Source organism: Ursus arctos, unplaced genomic scaffold, assembly GCF_023065955.2.
Source record: "Ursus arctos isolate Adak ecotype North America unplaced genomic scaffold, UrsArc2.0 scaffold_8, whole genome shotgun sequence".
Classification (NCBI taxonomy): Eukaryota; Metazoa; Chordata; class Mammalia; order Carnivora; family Ursidae; genus Ursus; species Ursus arctos.
Window position 1 is genome coordinate 46,790,490 of NW_026623100.1, and position 20,617 is coordinate 46,811,106.

The following is a 20,617-nucleotide window of genomic DNA, read 5'->3' on the forward strand; positions in this document are numbered from 1 at the left end:
AGAGTACCTCATCCTGCTGGGACTTTGGCTACTTGCAGGGCCCCAGGGAACAGGTGGTCCAGTCCCACCCAGCTCCTTCCCCCATCTCCTCCAAGCAAGGCAGACTCTGCCTCCCCCACCCCTGCTTGGGAGGTGGGCCGTGGAGAGGACACTCTCCCGTCCCCTCCTAAAGAGATATGCTGGGAGTTATTCTTAGAGTCTAGCGGTGTCCTGGAGCTGATCCACCATGGAAGAACTGGCTGCTGGGGTGTCAAAGGAGCGCCCCGCTCCCAGCCTCGTCCACCAGGTAGGAGGCAGGGACATGGAGCAGAAATGAGACCTCGTCATCCCTTGAAGTGCTTCTCTTATGACCCCAAAGGGAGCACAGTGGGGTCAGATCCAGCTGAGGTCAGAACGCCAGCAGCACGTGTGGCATCCATGCAAGTGTACAAAAATACCTACTTTTTTTTAAGTTCACTTTGGACTTTAGAGAGGCAGCCAGAGCCAGGAGATGGCAGGATCACCACCAGCTTTGTCTTTGAGTCCCTAAAATAAGAAACAGAGTGCCAAGTCCATGCTGAGTGCTGAAGAAATGTGTCCCAAATAAAGACCAGCCACTAAAAAAAAAGACCAAGACTCAAATCCTGAGCAGGCCTGTTCCCAGGTAGAAACACGGAGCTCAAGTCTGCGTCTAGAAGCTCGTGAAAATCACAGCCAGCCCTCAGGTACACAGTTGATTCAATTTTCCACTTCTGGTCCAAAAATAAGAAAGTAAAGGGAAGTCCAAGGTGAAGAAATGCCGTGGAAGTCCTCCCTGGGTGGGCTTACGGTCCAGCCTGGACCGTCCCATGTCTGAAGCCAGCGTCCTTCACAGTGGCTGTGCTGATGCTCTGTGTGCCAGCAGGCCCAAGGTTGATTCGGGGGCGCGATGTCACAGCAGTTCACCCCGCCATGCATAAGAACACAAAAATATCACAGAACAGTGGTGGGGAAGAATGTAAAAAAGCTTAAGAGTGAAGTAAAAGAGAAAAGAGCGCACATACTACGTATTTTAACATGCTGGCCTTAACACGGTTAGAAAGGCTGTATTCAACTCCTTTAAGCAGTGAGCCCACACTCACATTGTGCCCCATTTCAGCCAAGTTATCGGCAAGCTCACTGTCTCCCACGGGCCTCACTGACATGTTCCGTGGCGGCCCACCCGTTATCCTAGAACCAGTCGTGAGCGCTTCCCATGCGCCAGGCACTGCGCTAGGAGCAGGGGTGCGAGGGCCAAGAAAGCGTGGCCCAGACTTCAAGAAGCCCGCACCTTCGAGAGAAGCAGTCGTCAGGGCTCCAGCAGAGGCTTCCACAGGGACGCTATGAACAGTGGACGGTCCACTCTGGCCTTGGGAATTCTTCACAGAGGAAATCATGTGTAAGCTTAATCAGCCAGCCTGAGCAACAGCAGGGGGAAGGGTTCCCCGCGGGAGGGACGGCACACCTCACATGCCTCGAAGAGGTCACTATTGAGAGTGTGTTCGCAAACAAATCTAGAAACCAGTTCCCTTTCAGAGAGCTTATATACTTTTTAAGATTTTATTAATTTGAGAGAGAGAGAGAGAGAGAGAGAGAACATGCATGCACACGAGTGGGGGGAGGTGCAGAGGGAGAACCAGACTCCTGGCTGAGCGGGAGCCCGACGTGGGGCTCAATGCCAGGACCCTGAGATCCTGGCCTGAGCCAAAAGCAGACCCTTAACCAACTGAGCCACCCAGGCGCCCCAAGAGCTCATATATTTTTTTCTAGGCTTTTATTTTAAGCCAAACCTACCCAGGAAAAATAAAACGTCAAGATCTCCATCCTTAAGCGCATTCCATTTCCATTATGGAAGATGTAAAGAAGTCACCCATCAGTATCATGATCGATTTCAAAAATGAGATGATCTGCTTTTACTGGGATTTATGACTAGGGAGCAGGAACTCCCTCAGCAAGTCCGACCTGTGAATCTGGCAGGTGGCAGCACTCCGAAGCCAAACTGGACTAGAAAACCGGAGTCTACGGCCATTCCACCCTAAAGTCGCCGGGTCTCGGCTGATCTCGGAAGCTAAACAGAGTTGGGCTTGGGATTTTAAGATGGGAGAAAACAGGAGACCAGAGAGCCTGGGCCAGCCCTGCTTGGTCTCACCGTGACCCCCAAGCCATTCGCCAGGTTTATTCCAATAGGAAACTGACCCCAGTGGGGCCTCTGCTCACTGACCCCCCAGCACTCTTGCCGCGGCCTCTGGGAACAGAGTGGAGAGGCCTGCAAAGTGCAAAACAAGGCACCTCATGCACACGATTTTCCTAGGATTGGGCTATCCTGGGCCTGGAGGGTCCACACCCTCCTAAGAATCTGACCCTAAGTACTCAGGAGGCTTTCTCAGACCAGCTAGCACCTCCCCAGCTCATGCCTCTCCTACACCTATCCGGCCCTTAACAGCCAGAGATGGAGACACACGGACGGCATCTTTCTAGGAATCTGCCCCACCTGGACCAGAGCCCCATCCTAGAGCCAGTGGCTTCTTCTATTCGGGAACTGATCCATCTAAAGAGAATTTGCTCCAAAGAAGAAAAATCCCCATCTCCCCAACACCCCAAGACTGTGACTCAAGAAATGCACTTTTCCATGAGACTCGGGAGGTATGTCCCCTGGGCCCAAACCATTGTTTTCAGGTTTCACTTTGTGAAAAACAAAAAATGGCTTTTCAGCAGAGAGAATGAGTTGTTGGAGTCCTAGGGCAGAGGGCAAGAACAGGCGGGGACACCTGCTGCCAGAAGGGACGGAAGAAGTGACAAGTGAAACGGCGACTAGGAAATATGTTAGTGCCATCTATTGGCAAGAGTAAACAGTGCCAGAACCGGTCTGCACAAAGCGATTCTGATCAGGAGAACCGTAGAGCGCTCTGCGGTTGGCACAGGACGGTCACATCCAACCACCGGCACTGTGTTGGGGTACAGAAAGCCCAAAGATGCAGGCTTTACACGTGGAAAGCAGAGGGCCAGCCCAGGCCTCCTGGCTTCATTCATGTTAGCTTTTGGGTCCCGTGACTCAGACCCCAAACCTAGATGCGACTGGGTCCCAAAGGACAGACTCCAATGCTGAGAAGAACCAAGCTGTTCCAAATTCCCACCCCACCCTACCGTGACATCCAGTCCATCCCTGGGAAGTGGGCGGGAGAATCCTATGGTCAGACAAATCTGTTCTGGTGAGCCCCTCAGGGGAAGCAGACAGACAGCGCCCCATGCCTTGAGCTTGTGCATAGATGTTCTGGTGATGTGTGACCATGGATATGGGATTTAGGAAGATCATTTCTCTAGGGAACTCTTTAAGTCTTTAATGGGGACCCATCTGTTCAGCTGGGAAGAAAGGGAGGGGACTCACAGGTGAGCCCGGCATCACTAAGTCTCCAGCTCCAAGTTCACTTGCTTTCTGCACATAAGGAATGGCAGTGCAGCAGACAGTACCAAGCAGACAAGAACTGTGGGTGAAAGAACAGGCATTATAACCTGACTCCATTCTGGAGCGGGAAACATGGCGTCTGCCCTGAGATGGCAAGATCAAATCCAGACAGGAAGTAGGCATCCTTTCCCTCATGCCAAACCCAGATAGCTGAGGGGAACCGTTAGCTCTCAGGTAGTAGGGGAGAGGTGAAGGGGGAGAGAGAAGTAGGGGAAATAATGGAATCATGAGGGATCTAGAACAGAGAGAGGCCTTCAATCCTTTACCCCACAGAAGCTGACTGAGCATCTACCAAGTGCGGGCCATGGAGTTAAGTGAAGAATCCCGTCCCAGTGAGCCTGATCACCTGTGTCATAAAGACCTCAAGTTCTGGGGAGCAACAACAAGATTACGTTTTATCCTTTTTCTACGTAGCACCACGCTTAGTAGGGATTCAGTGGATGTGTTGACTAAATAAATATAGGAATGGGCGGCTAGGAGGGTAACTCCTAGTGAACTCACACCCTGGTTTTTGAAGTTTAGGGTCAGCTGGGCAGGGATAGTTTAATACTGAGAAGTCTACGGATAGACGGACAAAGAAAACCATAGATCAAGACAACACTGAGAGCTGGTAAGAGAAGAGATCTTAAAAGTCCTCATCACAAGAAAAGAAGTTTTGTTAACTATGCACGGTGACGGATGTTAACTAGACTTACTGTGGTGACCATTTCGCAATGTGTACAAACATCGAATAATTATGTTGTACGTCTGAAACTGATGTTATGTGTCAACTACATCTCAATAAAAAAAAAAGACATCACAACAGAGACCCAAAAAACCTCTTAATGAAACTCGACAACTGCTTCCCCTAATAACAGCAACTACTTCTGATTAAATTCCTAGTAAAACAGGGATGCCTGGGTGGCTCCGTTGGTTAAGCGTCTGCCTTCGGCTCAGGTCATGATTTTGGGGTCCTGGGATCGAGCCCTATTGGGCTCCCTGCTCAGTGGGGAGTCTGCTTATCCCTCTCCCTGCCACTCCCCCTGCTTATGCGTGGTCTCTGACAAATAAATTTAAAAAAAAAACTTAAAAAAATTCCTAGTAAAACAGAAATCCAAGGACATTTCATTCACATCAGAAAGACTAATCAACTACCAGTGTTGCATTTAATGGTGAAATAATAAAGCCATTCTCATTCAAGTTGGGGGAAGAAAGGATGCCCTTTGTTACCACTACTACTAAATGCTGTTTAGGTATCCTAACCAACACATGAGTTGGTTGTGAGACAGACTGCAGAAAGGTGAAGACAAAATAATTATTTGCCAATGATCTATCTGGTCACTAAGAAAGCAAGAGGATCAACTACCATTGTTAGAATACACAATTTCAACTCAGTGGTTAAATTAATATATAAAAATCAGTAACCAGACAGAAAACATATTGAGAAGAGAGTCTACACCAGCAAGATTTTTATTAAAAACGATGAATAAACTTAGGAGTTGAGCAAAATCTAGATCACGAATTCTACAAAGTAAGAAAGAAGACTAAAATACAATCAGATAAAAGGGAAGGATGGCATGTTCCTGGATTATTGGACTTAACATGAGGAAAAATGTCCGTTCTGCCCACATTGATCTAAAAATTACCAAAATCATCAAAATGATCATGAAACTCGGTAAGGAGACAGTTAAATCCAGTCGCTAAGAACGTGATATTAACGCAGAAAGGGGCAAAGTGAGCCACAGAACAGAACGGGAAGTGCCAGAAACAGAAGGAGGGCACGCATGTGCTCACGGTGTGTGCGTGTGAGAGAATGTGCGTGTGTAATGATATGCTAGAAACAAAGAGCATCGCAAGTCCATGGAGAAAAGCTGACGCAGGCCAGTTACACCAGAAAGGGCAGCCATCGGCATTTAGAGGCTCCCCGGAGTCGAGCCCTGACCAGGCACACGGGCAAAGGGTACAGTGAGGGGACGCATCACAGGCAGCCTGGACTGCAAGCGGACTTGCCTCAGACACACGCATCAGAAACAATCTGGATCACTGCTACTCATCAGAAGCATAGTGTGAACCCCATATCTAATTGTAAGTTTTCTAGTAGCCACATTAAAAAAGAAAGAAAAGAAAGAGGTGAAATTAAATTTAATGATATATTTTATTTAACCCAATACATCCAAAGCATCATCATCTCAACATGTAATCAGTATAAAAAGTTATTCACTTTTTTTTCATACTTAGTTTTCGAAATCTGTTATGTGTTTTCCACTCACCTGACGTCTCAATCTGGATACTTAATTTGCATCAGAAACACTTGATCTGCAGTTCAATTTCATAATATTTACAGTTGAGAAAGGAGAGCCACATGCCCAAGTTGTTCCAAATGCACGTAAAAGTTTTCCAATAATTGGATCAATGATCGGTTTTTAAATTTTAATTCAAATTAACTAAAATGAAATAAAATTTAAAATTCTCTTCCTAAGTCACACTAGCCACATTTCAGGTGCTGAAAACCCAGTCATATGTGGCCAATGGCTAATGAATTAGACAACAGAAGTCCAGAATCTTCCACCGCAACTCAAATCTCCAAGGTCTCACACTGACCCCAACCTGTTGGAGACTCAAAGTCACCATGACCTTTAATACATCTGGAATCAAACCCAAATTCCTCCATCTGTTGGTTATACAATCATGGGCGGGTCTCTTAAGCTCACTGAGCTTCAGTTTTCTCATCTATAAAATAGGGATGGTGCTTGCCCATCTTGTGAAATTCTGCAGATTAATATAAAATTACCGACGAGGCCTGGCTCATAGGGGCCCTCTATGTTAGCTCTCCCCCCTCTATCTGTATAGTATTTATGAAGTGTTTCCCAGGTTACTGTTTGATTTGCTTCTGACCACAGGATGGTAGGGGGCAAGTATTATTAGCCCCCTTTAAAGATGAGAAAACAAAGTTCAGAGAAGTTAAGGAAAGAGTTCAAAGTCCTACACTGGTGATGGTGCAGGAGTTCTAACCCCCGTACATGCGGCTCTGGGTTCACTGCTTCTCCCACTGGCAGCACAGCGTTCCAGCCTCAGCTGTGCCTCCATCTCCAGCTGCCTCCACCCTACAATCCAGGAGGAGGGTGGACAGTCTGGAGTATAGGGCCACAGGACTCCTCCCAGGCAGCCTGCCCGGCCTCAGGGAAGACTCAGGCTCTCCTCTGCCTCTTCCTGGCGGCTGCTCAGGACGCTGCAGGGCCTGGCCCTCTCCCTGGCTCAGTGCATAGCCAGGCACCCACCGACGTCCTTCTTCAGAGCTACGGTGAACAAAGAGGAAGGCACTAGCCACTCCTCAAAGGGGCAAAAGAAAAGGACCCAAGGGAACGAGTCATCTTCTCTCAAAATGAATGCAGTTGATCTTACCGTTCTCTGGACTTACTGAGAAGGGAGACTCCATCAGCCACCACCCCAAAGCCTCTGATGGAATTCTTCAATTCCACACAGCCGTGAGAACGAATGATGGACAGCTACACATGGCAACGTGGTGAATCACAAGGGGAATGCTAAGCAAAAGAAGCCTAACCCCCTAAAGGGCGCAGACTGGGTAATTCCATTTATGTGAAATTCTAAAATGGTCAAACTAATTTATGCTCAAAGATTTTCAGCATAGTGGTTATCCTTGGTTGGGAGGTAAGGGGTAGATGGGGGGGGTCAAGGGGCTTCTGGGGAGCTGGTGCTGTTCTGTTTCTGGCCCTGAGTGCAGGGCCCATGACTGTGTTTGTGAAAATTCAACCTGTGCACTTTTCTGTATAGTCACGCCACAAGAAAACTTCATCCTAACTTTCTGGGGTGATGGAAATAATTCAATAAATCAATCTGAGTAGTGGTTACATGGGTAAATGTATATGTTCAATGTCGTTGAGCTGGTCGCTAAGGTTGTATTTTACTGTTTATAAATGAAACATAGGCAGTTATACCCCAGGAATGTCATAGAATTGTCTCCCCTAAATTTAAACAACTCTGACCTCACTAGCTTAGCCTCAAGGTCTTATAAAAAAAATTAGTTTATAAATATTAAATACCTACTTGAACCTTAAAGTGTCATGAAATCAAAAGGACACTCTAGTATATAACCATAGTGCTCTAAAATGTCTCTTGGGGCGCCTGGGTGGCACAGCGGTTAAGCGTCTGCCTTCGGCTCAGGGCGTGATCCCGGCGTTATGGGATCGAGCCCCACATCAGGCTCTTCCTCTCCCACTCCCACTGCTTGTGTTCCCTCTCTCGCTGGCTGTCTCTATCTCTGTCAAATAAATAAATAAAATCTTAAAAAAAAATAAAAATAAAAAATAAAATAAAAAATAAAATAAAATGTCTCTTAAATGTATTTATTATCTTAAGAGACGGTGCTACACACCTTCCCTCAAAGACACTTTGCTTGGGGCGCCTGGGGGGTGCAGTTGGTTAAGCGTCCGACTCTTGGTTTCGGCTCAGGTCGTGATCTCATGGGTCATGGGATCCAGCCCCACAACCCACTACACTCTCAGCACGGAGTCTGCTTGAGATTCTCTCTCCCTCTCCCTCTGCCCCTCATGCTCATGTGTGTGCTCGCTCTCTCGCTCTCTCTCCCAAATACATAAATCTTAAAAAAAAAAAAAAAGAAAGAAAGAAAGAAAGATACCTTGCTTAAGATAATATTTTACTTCCAAGCCTTTTCCCCTCCCAACTGGAAGTATGAAAGAAGGCTTAGCTCAGGCAAAAATGCTCACAGATTTCCAGCTTGTAAGGTCAAAATCAATAAGCCTTTAAATCAAAGCACTTGCTTTTTAGAAAACATTATATTAAATTCAGACATTGAAAACATTAGAATATCGGCTCTTTAGGTTTCAAAATAATGCAAAAGAACTCTCCCAGGAGATCGATGCAGACAATTATTGGTCCCTGAATTTGTCTATAATCTCAATGTGCCCAACAAATACTGTATTTTATTAACATAGACTCTTGGCAAGATAAATTAAAATCCCCACAAATTTTATTATCAACTCAGGAATACTATTTTTAGGTGGTTGAACATCCTTAAATTCTTTAAGTAACAACCTAAGTACAGCATTTCAAGATCCAGTAAGACCTAGAGGGTTGACTTTTATTCTGAGGTCCAACCTTCCAAGGCCAACCACTGAGAATATCTGCAAAACAAGAATACTTATTTCAATACAGTCAATAATATTATAACAACTTTGCATGCTCACCGATGGTAACCACACTTATTGCAGTCAACTTTTCGTAATATATAAAATTGTCAAAAGACTATGTGTACACCTAAAACCAATGTAATATTATATGTTGACTATACTTCAATTAAAAATTTTTAAAATGTAAAAACTACTCACTTCATACCGCAAAATTTCCACTGGCCCCCAGAGGCATCTACTGTACTTTAAAACGTTAACAACAACAAATTTCACCAACCCGATTAAACAACAGCACTTCAATCATCACTTGTCTTATGAGACATGAAGAACTTCTTGAATATGAACTTAAATTCCAGTGTCCTGAGGGAGGGGCTAGAAACTATGGGACATAACTCTGCCTTACAAAGGAATTTCCTGCGGGGGGGGGGGGGGTGTCCTGAAGCGCGACAGCAATGATCTCAGAGGGACCACAGTGACCTAAAACAGCCATGGCCAGTCTCATTTTCAAACCAGGCCATACCCTCTGATAGTCAGTCTGACAGTCACGTTGTCCACACCTTCTCAGTGCTTGTTAATGAATAACCTAAGTTAAAACAAGTGATGAAGGTATGCCAATACTTGCTCAGATGACAAGGAAAAAAATCCTTTTCTCTCTCAGTAATACACACGTAAGTGATACAACTGACTCTTAGGCTTATTTTTTAATCCCCAGAATAACATTCTTTTTTTTTTTTTTTAAAGATTTTTATTTATTTATTTGTCAGAGAGAGAGAGAGCAAGCGACCGCACAAGCAGGGGGAGCAGCAGGCAGAGGGAAAAGTAGACTCCCCGCTGAGCAAGGAGCCCAACACGGAACTCGATCCCAGGGCCCCGGGATCATGACTCGAGCCCAAGGCAGACGCTTAACCAACTGAGTCACCTAGGCATCCTCAGAATAACATTCTTGAGCAAAGACAATTTTTGGATTAAACTATGCTTATGGTCCATCTCCTAGATTATAATTCAGTGGATTCACACACAATCCAAGGCCAAGTCCTTCAGGCAAAGAGGGTCTTACCTGTGAGAAGTTCAGCCCGTTCAGTGGATGGCACTGCTCTTCCACCTTTTCCATGGCCCCAGTCTGCTTCCTCAGCCGCTCGGCCTCCTGCGCAAGGTACAGGTCTAAGACAGGCACCCCACGGGACTTAACGACCACTTCCGTCAGGGAGTTGACCATGAGCATGATCCAGATGGGCCTCTTGCGCTCCCAGTTCCCCACAATGGCATTGAAGAGGTAGTCGGCATAGAGACCTTTGCCACGCTGGTCTGCGGTCATCCACGAGGGCATCATGAGCTTGACATACTCTAGGTGGCGCTTGAGGCGACAGTAGATGTCCCTGGGGAGCACGTCTTGCAGGTTCTCCCCCGGTGGCAGCATCTGACAGCGGGCGAGGGCTGAGATAGTGTAGGGGTTGGTGAGGTCCAGCTCGAAGTACACAACGCCGCTCTGCTGAAAAGCCTCCTTGGAGTTGTCCGGGACGAAGTCCCAAACCCGAGTGTACGGAACATGGATCGTGCCAAAGAAGTAAGACGGCGGATCTCGCTTTATGGTCCACAAGAAGGAATTCAATTCACTCTGCTGAAAGGAACAGAAAGGACATTAAGTCACGATATGGAGGGTCAGAAACCTGACAGGAGAAAACGAATTGGAGAGACAAGTCGCACCACAGGAGAAAAATGATCAAAGTACGATTTAGACTCCTAAGTCCAGGTAGATTCACCTGCCAGCAGCAGGAGTCCTCGAGGCAGCATTTTCCCCCTTTTCCGCCCAAAGGTTGATTGAAGTCGAAAAAGTAATAGGAGTCCTTGAGTTTGCCCTAACAATGAACTGAGCTGGAGGTAAAGCAGGGACTCTCAAGGGACTCCAAGGACACACTGGTACAGCTGAGGGAACCACTGGTACCTCCCAGGTAGGCAGACTGATGGCGTCTGCTTCTGCAGGTCTCAAATCCAACATTTTCAAAAGCAGTGGCTCTCCACAGCTGCACATCCTCTCCCAGCAGCTGTAGGCTGAGCAGCGAGGCACACCACCTGAGGCCAAGCCATGGTGCCCTGCGCATCTCAGATTCGACAGCAGGCATTTAGGAAGTGTCTGTTTATTAAGAGAGCCCATACACAGACGTGCACAGGGCCGCCCTCCAGGACTCCAAGCCTCAAGGTCAGATAGACTCATGAGGTGAACCCCACATCGAGCAACCCAGAAATGTGAAAATCCAGATTTACAGAAAAGACCTTTCTTTACAAAAAGCTTTAATTTCAGCAGCCTTTTAAGTAACATGCTTCCCGGGATTGCGGAGTTTCAACTTAGAATCAGCTCTCATTTTTGTTATAGTTACATTCCACTAAGTCACCACAAACACTGAATTACCGAATAATGAACGACTGCTCCTAGGAGAAATACAAGGCTTAGGTTCCTACAAGCCTCTGGTCACAACACTTTCATGGACAGATCAATGCAGAGCCCTGTTTTGTATGTGCTTCTGTTGAAAAGCACCTTACTGAATACACGTTGTTGATTTCATGAACACTGAACTCATAGCCAACATCACTAAAACTCATGCATGAACGAAGCTCATCTCACACATCCATTTTCTCCCTAAGGCTCCTCTCAGCCTCCCTGTGGTTAGGAACACGAGATGGTATCTGTGCTTGGTTATTTTAAACAGTGAGATCACCCATAAGAAGCACAAAAATGCAAAAAAGTAGCATTTGGTAGACCACCGAAAGGACACTGTTCACCCGTTACTTGTGGAGAGCTGAAACAAAGCACAGCATCAATATACTCGACCTCAGCTGGGAGTGTGTGCATCGGGGGACTCAAATTTTTCCCAGTTCTGGGAATGGCTACACATGGCCACAAAAGTGCCACAGGCTTTGGGGTTACAAATCAATTTTAGCAAGCACGCCAATTCACAAATATGAAATCTACAAATAATGAGGATTAGCTGTATTTGCATTTGTGTGTTAATGGTTTAAGTAAGCAGCAGCTACCTATTTTCAAATGAAATGTTACACAGAATCTCAAAATCTAAGACAAAAGCTGGTTGATGCAGGGGCCCCATTCTCACAGCCTTCAACCTTCTCTCTCCACCTGCCCCCGGCCACCTTCCGCAAAAGCACCTTCTGACCACTCAGAGGAGGGCAGAGAACACAAGAGCTGAGCTCGAGACAACGGTGGGGGAAGGTCGGCAGCAGATAGGCTCCCAGCTCTGGATAAACACTATTGGCTGAAGAAAGCTGAGCCGGGCCTGGCCACATGGGAGCCAGCCTAGTGCTCCAGAACAGGCTTTTCAAAAGTAACTACAGATCTTGAGTTTAAATAAAACATTCCAACTGGAGGGGCGCCTGGGTGGCTCAGTCAGTTAAGCATCCGCCTTCGGTTCAGGTCATGATCCCAAGGTCCTGGGATGGAGTCCCTCATCAGGCTCCCTGCTCAGTGGGGAATCTGCTTCTCCCTCTACCCCTCCCCTTGCTCGTGATCTATCTCTCTCTCTCCTGTGGATAAATAAAATCTTAAAAAAAAAAAAAGATTCTCTCTCTCTCTCCCTCTATCTCTCCCAGCTCGCACACTCTCTCTCAAAAAAAAAAAAAAATTCCAATTGGAATATGTTGCCTCTGTTTTCTTAAATCCCATGCAAGCCAAACAGAACATATCTCACGAATCCCCAGCCTGTGACCTTGGGGTTTTTTTTTAAGTATTTAAGTTACAGTTCTGCTCACACACACACCTTTCCAAGACTGTACTAATTGGTAAGAGGAGCCTAAATTCTGCTTTTGTCTCAGCTACCTCCCTGAGATTTTTAAAAGCCACTTAATTTCTCTGTATCTCAGATTCTCCATCTTTAAAAGTGAGATAACAATATCTGTCATAGGTTATCGGAATAAACAAACTAGACAGGTAATTGTTAAGTGAATGAAAAATGAAAGAATGTATTTTTAAAACTTATTAATGATGGAATTGATATTAAGAGATGAATCAAATCCAGGGTCTCCGGTCAGCCCTCAGGCATCCTCTTATGGAGTAATGACTGTCCCCAGGGTTATTTAAATACATCAAAAAGCCAAGGTGAAACTCTATCTAAAACAATGGCTACCAAGGCTATTGAGCAGTCAAATGTCTCACTGTTAGAGTTACAGCAAGCCGGTAGAAAAACACCGGTTAACTAGATGCTAACCGAAAGCCAAGACTGACAGTTATGCTTTGGTTCATTTAAAATGGGTCACAAAATGACGACCTATAAAGGCAACTGGTTTGGTGGAGGTGGTCTTGCTAGGCAAAGGCTTAGTTTGGTTTATCTGTTCATTTTATGGGAAACAGTTGCTAATTGAAGGGCCCTAGATGGTGATATGACTGGGCACCACTGACCTCTGGAAGGGACCTACTCACACAAGTTCCATGCAGTCTACCAAAGGACTTCTACACAGTTTCCAACTGGGAGACACAGCAAAGAGCTAAAATGCTATGATTAAACCCATGGGCACGTAACCAATTGTCATTTACCAGGAGACTGTGATATCAAACAAATACATTCCCTGGAAAATCCAACCCATACTGCAGGGTCATGGTTGGGGCTGGGGGTAGGCAGAGTGGGAGGCGTGGTTTCGTTTCACTTTGGATTTGTTTTTCCTCAATACCCTTATTCTCCCTAAAGTCTCATCCTACCTCAAAATACCTGCACTTCTCTTTTTTTTTTTTAAGATTTTTTATTTATTTATTGAGAGAGAGGGAGAGAGAGAAGCAGACTCCCCACCGAGCAGGGAGCCCGAGGCGGGGCTCAATCTCAGGACCCCATCATCATGACCTGAGCCAAAGGCAGAAGCTTAACCTACTGAGGCACCCAGGCGCTCCTTTTACACTTCCCTTTAAATAAAATCTGTTCAACTATATGTATCCATTTTTAATTATTTATTGCTGCCTTTTCAATTAGTATTAGTTTAGAAATGGAGTTGTTGTACAATCTTTTTGCTGAAAACTGCTATTTAAAAACAAAAAACAAGACTCACGTTCTGGCATCCAGCCTCATAATAACAATAATACTGCTAAGAACATCCAGCTGCTGTGAAATGTTCACTGTGCACCAGGGACCATCCAAGCATTGCACACGAATGCTCCTACTACATTTGTTCAACGTGCATTTATTCCACAAGTATTTACTATGTGTCAGGCACTGTGGAAGGCACAAGGCGCTGGGGTGTTCTAGGGCACTGGAAATACAAGCGAAAGAAAAACAGGTCCCTGCCTCGGCTATGTCAGTGATATTTGCTGTGGAGAACATGAAAGCAGGAAAGGGAACAGGGAATACTGGTGGAAGAGATATTCAGCGCCAAATAAGGAGATCAGAAAATCATGGAATGTCTGGTAGGAGATTTAGGCCTTGCTGTGAAGGGAGGTGAAAGGGCAAACCCGGGGGATATCTGAGAGAAGAGCATTCCCTCCAGGAGGAGGGAACAGCAGTGCAAAGACCCTGAGGCAGAAAGGTTCTAGCAAGGATGTCATCATAACTAAGGCAGGATGAGTGAAGAGCAAAGCAGGAGGAAAGGTCAGACAGGTGAGCAAGGCCAGCCCACACTGGAGCTAGGGCAGGTTTCTGGGAGAGGAGCCATAGGAGCCGACCTCACGCATGAACAGGACCACTCTGGCAGGTGTGAGGAACAGACTGTGGAGGGATGAGGACAGATGCGAGAAAGTCAGTTAGGAAGTTACCAAAAGCATCCAAGCGAGAGAACATACTGGTAGTGACAGAACAGAGATGTGAGGAGGTTCTGGATATATTCTGGAAGCTAGAGCTAATAGGACTTGCTGATGAATTGGCTAATTAAAAGGCTGAAGAGAGAGAAGAGAGACGGAGTGGAACAGGAGCAGAGGGGAAGATCAGAAGTCTGGCTTGGGCCCTGCTGAGTCCAGATGTCAAGCAAACAACCAAGTGGGGAGGTTGAGCTGGGAGGTGGATGCGGGAGTCTGGACTTTGGGAGAGGCCTGGGCCAGAGATAAACACAGGGTACTGTCACCATTTAGACATCATTTAAGTCATGGGACTGAATAAGATTTCCAAGGGACTATGTGTAGATTAGGAAAGAAAAGGTCTAGAAGTAATCTAACCATGCAAAGTCAAGGGGAAAAAAGAGCAGCCAGCAAAAGAGAAATGAGAGAGGTGACCGTTGAGGTTGCTGAGAAAATCGAAAGAGTGGGAAGCCACTTGAAGACAGCACTTCAAGGAGGAGAATCTAAGCAAGGGGTTCAGCGTGGCTGGTGGGCCAGATGAGACAAGGATTTGCGAACTGACCTCTGGATGGCGCAACACTGAGGACACTGGGGACCTAAACAAGAACAGTTTTGGTGGTATGGTGGGAGTGAAAGCCTGCCAGCACCTCTCCCCCCAAATCAGGTGAGAATCGGAAGAAAGGCAGTTGAGAAGATACACAGCTAATTAAGACACTGGCCACTTCCACGTGCAGAAATTCAGACCTTGAGACGTTTATGATGTTACGCAAGTTCCCGTAGCTGCTGAGTGGATTCGAAGTCGGGGAGTCTGGCTCCTGAGCCCTGGGTTTAAAACATCACATTATGTGACGTTAACACATAACACACTATACTCATGACTCAGTGTCCTATGTCTTTCCATGAATATTCTAGTAGGTTGCTCAGGAGCACTTCCTGACTCCGAACCTGAAAAGGCTCTGTCCAGGTCCCCTTCCCTGGGCCCATGACCTCCCCAAATAAATCCACACCACCATTTTTTTAAAGATTTTATTTATTTATTTATTTATTTATTTATTTGAGAGAGAGAGAGAGAGAGGGAGAGAGAACGAGCCGGGGGTGGGAGGAGAGGCAGAGGAAGAGGGAAAGAGAATCTCAAGCCAACTCTGTGCTGAGCATGGAACCCGACACAAAGCTCGATTTCACGACTCTGAGATCATGATCTGAGCCAAACTCAGGAGCTGGACGCTTTACTGACTGAGCGACCCATTTTTTTTTTTTTTAAGATTTTATTTATTTATTTGACAGAGATAGAGACAGCCAGCGAGAGAGGGAACACAAGCAGGGAGAGTGGGAGAGGAAGAGCAGGCTCCCAGCAGAGGAGCCTGATGTGGGGCTCGATCCCATAACGCCGGGATCACGCCCTGAGCCGAAGGCAGGCACTTAACCGCTGTGCCACCCAGGCGCCCCTGAGCGACCCATTTTTAAATCCTCAGACTGTCACCTTTTCCCACTCTGTCTTTTCAAAATAATACCATCTGGGGGGGCTTTCCCACTTTTTTAAACTAGGGGTTTTAAAGTGTTTTTAAAGAAATGTTGCCCATCTTGTAGGGCTTCCTCAATCAGTGGAGCCCTGCTCTGGCCAAGGAGGTACTCTCCGTCCCACGCAGCACCAGCAAGCCCCTCTGCCGGCCACTGACAGCGCCCTCCCAGGCATGCCCTGGGTAGAGCACGAGCTGAAAGAAAATTTGTCTTCGGAGCTCTTCCCGTGCCTTGCCCACCAGCAGGCCCCCAGGTCACTGCACTGGTCCTAGGGGTGCAACTGCCCCTGCCGCCCTTATACTCAGGGGTGGGGCTGTTTTGTCTCCACAAAAGGAAAAGAACGAAATTGTTCTAGTACCCCATTTCAGTGTAACTGTGGTCACCACGTGCTATTAGTTGAAGCCATGTGTTTTAACATTTGACTGAAGGATGGGCACCTGGGTGGCTCAGCGGGTTAAGCGTCTGCCTTCGGCTCAGGTCATGATCCCAGGGCCCTGGAATTGAATCCCGCATTGGGCTCCTTGCTTAGCAGGAAGCCTGCTTCTCCCTCCACCTGTGCTCCCCCTGCTTGTTCTCTCTGTCAAATAAATAAATAAAATCTTAAAAAGAAAAACATCATGACTATGAGTAGAATAGAAACTTAACACCATAAACACACCCCTTCTGAACCTTGCTGCAACTGCCCTGCAAGAAAAAGACACGGCCCTGGATGACAGACCCAAGAAGCTACCAGCTCTGTCAACTGAATCACTGGTGAGTTTAACACACACATCTGTAATCCCTGCAATGAAACAAAGGAGCACAATGACAACTTGTGCAATGTGGCTAAGTCCCTTAGCGACTGCACCCCTCAGCATTCCCATCCCAGCCTCCTGGGACCTGTGATAATGGCACTTTTCCAAAAGTACTCTTCAGCACACCGGCTAGAATGATCCCAAAGTGAGCTGGCTTTAGTTGACTGTCTTCATTCAATAAATATATATTGAGCACCTACTGTGGCCAGGCACTCCTCTGAGCACTGGGAATGCAGCAGCAAGCCAAACAGACAAAAATGCCTACCCTTATGAAGAGTACATGGAGGCGAGGGGGGGCGGGCAGGGGAGCAGCAGCAAACACATTTTTATCAGTTAAGTGCTCTGGAAAAAAATTGAGCAGGAAAGGCAGACAGGAGGGCAGGGGCTCAGGGGGTTGACATCATCTTTAATATAGATAATCAGGAAAGGTCTCTGTCAAAGAGTTTGAGCAGAGACCAGATGGAGGTATAAGAGCAAGCATGTGGATATTTGGGGGAAGAAAGAGCACATGTGAAAGAACAGAGGCAGGAATATAGAGAACACTTACCGAGTTCTGAGTTAGATAAGGAAGAGACAACCTGCGTGACGCTCAGCGCCAAGCCTGCAGTGTCTGCACACAGACCAGCCTGGAAGACCTCTCTGTAATTACCAAAAGCTGGACACCAAACCAGCCCTCGAGCTGCAGAATGCTACCCAGAAAGCTGCTGCGCGGGATTGGAGGCTGGATTCCGGAGCTTTACTCTACAATCTAAGACCCCAGCCTCCTGCCCCCCCCCCAACAGTGCCCTCTACAGAGGGGTCGAGCATCCAGTCCTGCCACTGACTGACCTGACCTCTGCAGGGGATAAGACAGCCCACAGAACAGAGATTTTCCCTCAAAATGTGGCCCAGGCACCTGTGGCCGTCCCCAAGACCCTTCCGAGCAGTCTGTAAGGTCAGAACTATTTCAATAATAATACTTAAGATATTTTCCTCTTTTGCTCTCTTTCTCTCACAAGTGTACAAATTGAATTTTCTAGAGGCTACAGGCGTGGGATAACATCACTGCTATGATGGTTAATAGCATGTGTCCTTATGTATTCTTGTGTTTTACTAATATTTTCATTAACCCACGTACATAAAGGCTCTTTGGAGTCCTCAATACTTTTTTTAGAATGTAGAGGGGTCCTGAAATCAAAAAGTTTGAGAACTGAGAGAGTAAAAAGGCCATGAAGACAGGTTCAAGAATCAAGAGAAACAGTGACTTTATCAAGACTCACTCATCACACTATAATTACGAATGGATTTGCAAAAGTGAAAAACGTTTGCTTTCATAGGAAAGGATGGACTTCTGTTTTGAATAACAAGAGCGCAGATGCCCTACCTTACGTTCGAGACTATCCCTGCTGCGGACTTCCCTCTCCAGCCACCGCGCCTCCTGCCTTCCTAGAGGGAGAGCCTCCGCCGGTCCGCAGCCCCGGACGCGTTAGGGAGGTCAGTGTGACTCCCCGGTCAGCCCCGTGGGCCAGGAAGGCTCAATTAGGTCACCCTCTCCTTTGCTGTGGTTAGGGCCATGAATAAAATTACCACTAGCCAGGGTGACGGGGCCCACAATGTTGCGCAGGTGTCACAGGTGGGCCGACCTAGGATCCGAGGGCGCACAGGCCATCCAAAGGACGAGCCTAGGATCACCCCCCTCCCCAGCTCCAGAGATCCGGGGATCAGACCCACCGATACAGACATAAAAATCAACCTCCACAGAGCTCGGAAGAGAAGAACTTGAGAACGTCAGAAAATTCCAGGCTTAAGAAAACTGATCAGGAGAAGGAAACATTGATCTCGAAAGAGGGCCAGCCTCGGAGACGCTAGACTGTCCGATTTCCGCTCGGCTTCTGCTCCTGGAGGGCTGGGTGGACCTGGGCCGGTCACCGGGACTCCCTCGCCTGGGCTCCCCTCACCTGCAAAACGCTAATGCGAATATCTAGGGAAGCGCCTGTGCGGGAACGCGAGGCTGTCAGATGCAGTTACTTCGCGAATGCGCTTTGTGACCTAGGGCAAAAAGGTCCCTCTCTGAGCCTCAGTTTCCCAGATCGGTAAAACAAAGGAAATGGCTTCAGCTCCCCCAGATCCCTTCTAACTCAGGAACTGAATATATAAAGGTTAAGTGAAGCAGCTGCGGGCGCTTATACCATCTCGATAAGAGCTGGAGAAATTAAACGCTAGGGAAAAGAGGCAGAACAAACTTCCAAAGTCAATGTGCCAAGTCCCTGCACCGTTCGGTCTTCGAAGACTCATCCGACCGACGTCCCCTAAAGCCCGCGAAGCCGGCTGGAGAGACCCAGGAGACCCCGCCGGGACTCTCTTTTGCCGCCCTGCCCAATGGCGAGGGCTGGGGACAGAGTCTCATGCGGCCGGGGGCTGCGCCCCCGCCAGAAAGGGGAAGCCAGCAAGAAGGCGCGGCCGGGAGAGGGGGCTCGGGATCCGAGCGCGCGGTGCTTCGCGGCTTGGGAAACACCCTCGCGAGGTGCGGGAAAACCGCCTCGCCCGCGCGGGACGCGCGCCTTACCTGGGGCTTGAGCTCGCAGTTGGCGGAGGCAAGCGCGCCGCGCTGCGGGGCTGCGCTCGTGGGCAGGAGGCAGAGGGTCGGCAGCAGGAACCAGCTCCAGGGACTCATCCTCCCCACCGCGGCTCGGACGCCCGGGGCGCGCGGGGAAAGGGTCAGGCAGCACGGACCGCACAGCCCGGCTACCCGGCGGCCGCGGAGCTGCGGACTAGCCGGGCGCCCGCCATGGCGCGCGGGGCTCGGGGGACCGGGGGCGCTGGCCGGCCGCCCCGCGCCTGGCGTCTGCTCCCGGTGCAGTTCGCGCGGCCGCGTGCGGGAGGGGCCGGGGGAGCCGGGCGGCGGCGGCCACGTGGGGCCGGGCCCTGACTCCCCACCCCTCACCCCGCTGCCCCTCAGCTCCGCGCGGAAGCGGCCGCGGGAGCTGCGCGGCCGGGCTTCCCCTGCCTAGAGCCGGCCGGAGCTGCGGCGCTCGGTGTGAGCCGGCCAGAAGGGAAAGGTGAAGCTCCCGCGCCGTCTTCCAGCCTCACACAAAAATCCTATTGGCTTCCATCCTCACGTCCGTGTTTACGCTACCAGTTCTGAGGGTGGGTCTTGATTGAAAGAGATAGACCGAAGAAACAAATCATAGGCTATTTTTTAAAGGAAAGCTCGTTTCAACGAAGGAAACGGCATTTAAGTTTTGTCTGTAGAAGAGGGGAATAGCAGTGTGTGCATACACTTAAAAGTCCGGAACCACGAAAGCCGGCACTCTATTAAGTGTCCTCTTAAGGGATTTGGGGTAATAATATTAAGCATGTGAACACCAAAGTCGGGATTACTTCACAGATTAGATGAGGACATTGATGGAAAGCATCTTGTTTGATGCACATAGAAAGCGTGCAAAATGTATTTGCTCCCTTTCTGCCCCAAACTTTCCAAGGGCCTTTTCACAGCATTGATCCTTCAGGAAGAAAAAAATATCAAAGCACCAGCTGTGCCCAGCCCCTGCCACCTCCTCCCTGAGGCCTGAGTGCACTTTGCACCAACCTTTCTGTACAACCCAGACTTGGGCGAGATCACCTTCTGAGGAGTGTAGCAGGGGTTCCTAATTCTAAGTCTCTGTCCATTCTGAGACTCTCTGGATAGAAACTGGAAGCAAAGGCGGGGAGGGATTGGGGGGTGTTGGGAGAGCAGGCGCAGTGGCCTAGATTTACACAAGAAAAGGGGGGGCGTTTTCTACATCTACAATACTCCAGCAAAGAACCCCTGGCTTTACCCAGTCTTTCGAGCTTTCCTTCCACAGGCGTTGAAGTGTCAGGTGTTTTGGTGAAATCGCTACATTTTTCCTGTTCTAAGTTTCAGTGAGGATTTGCTTTCTGGAGTTGACTCTCTGTTCTTCAAACGACCCCCTTTCAG

The 20,617-nt window shown here is 48.1% G+C and overlaps 1 protein-coding gene across 4 annotated transcripts in view; it reads right to left on the reverse strand.

Moving 5' to 3' along the window:
* Positions 1-19,979, reverse strand: part of TRABD2A (TraB domain containing 2A) — a 48,452-nt gene extending 28,473 nt beyond the window's left edge. Inside the window, exons 1-2 of one of the 4 annotated variants that reach the window (XM_057309306.1) lie at positions 19,226-19,979; positions 9,665-10,222 (exon numbers count right to left, since the gene is read on the reverse strand). In XM_057309306.1, the coding sequence (XP_057165289.1) occupies positions 9,665-10,222; positions 19,226-19,333 (666 nt within the window). In that variant the 5' untranslated portion in view covers positions 19,334-19,979. Of the gene's footprint in view, positions 1-9,664; positions 10,226-19,225 lie in introns of all 4 variants that reach the window. The other 3 variants (XM_026481779.4, XM_057309307.1, XM_057309309.1) reach the window with 3 other exon arrangements.
* Positions 19,980-20,617: the final 638 nt, after the last annotated feature.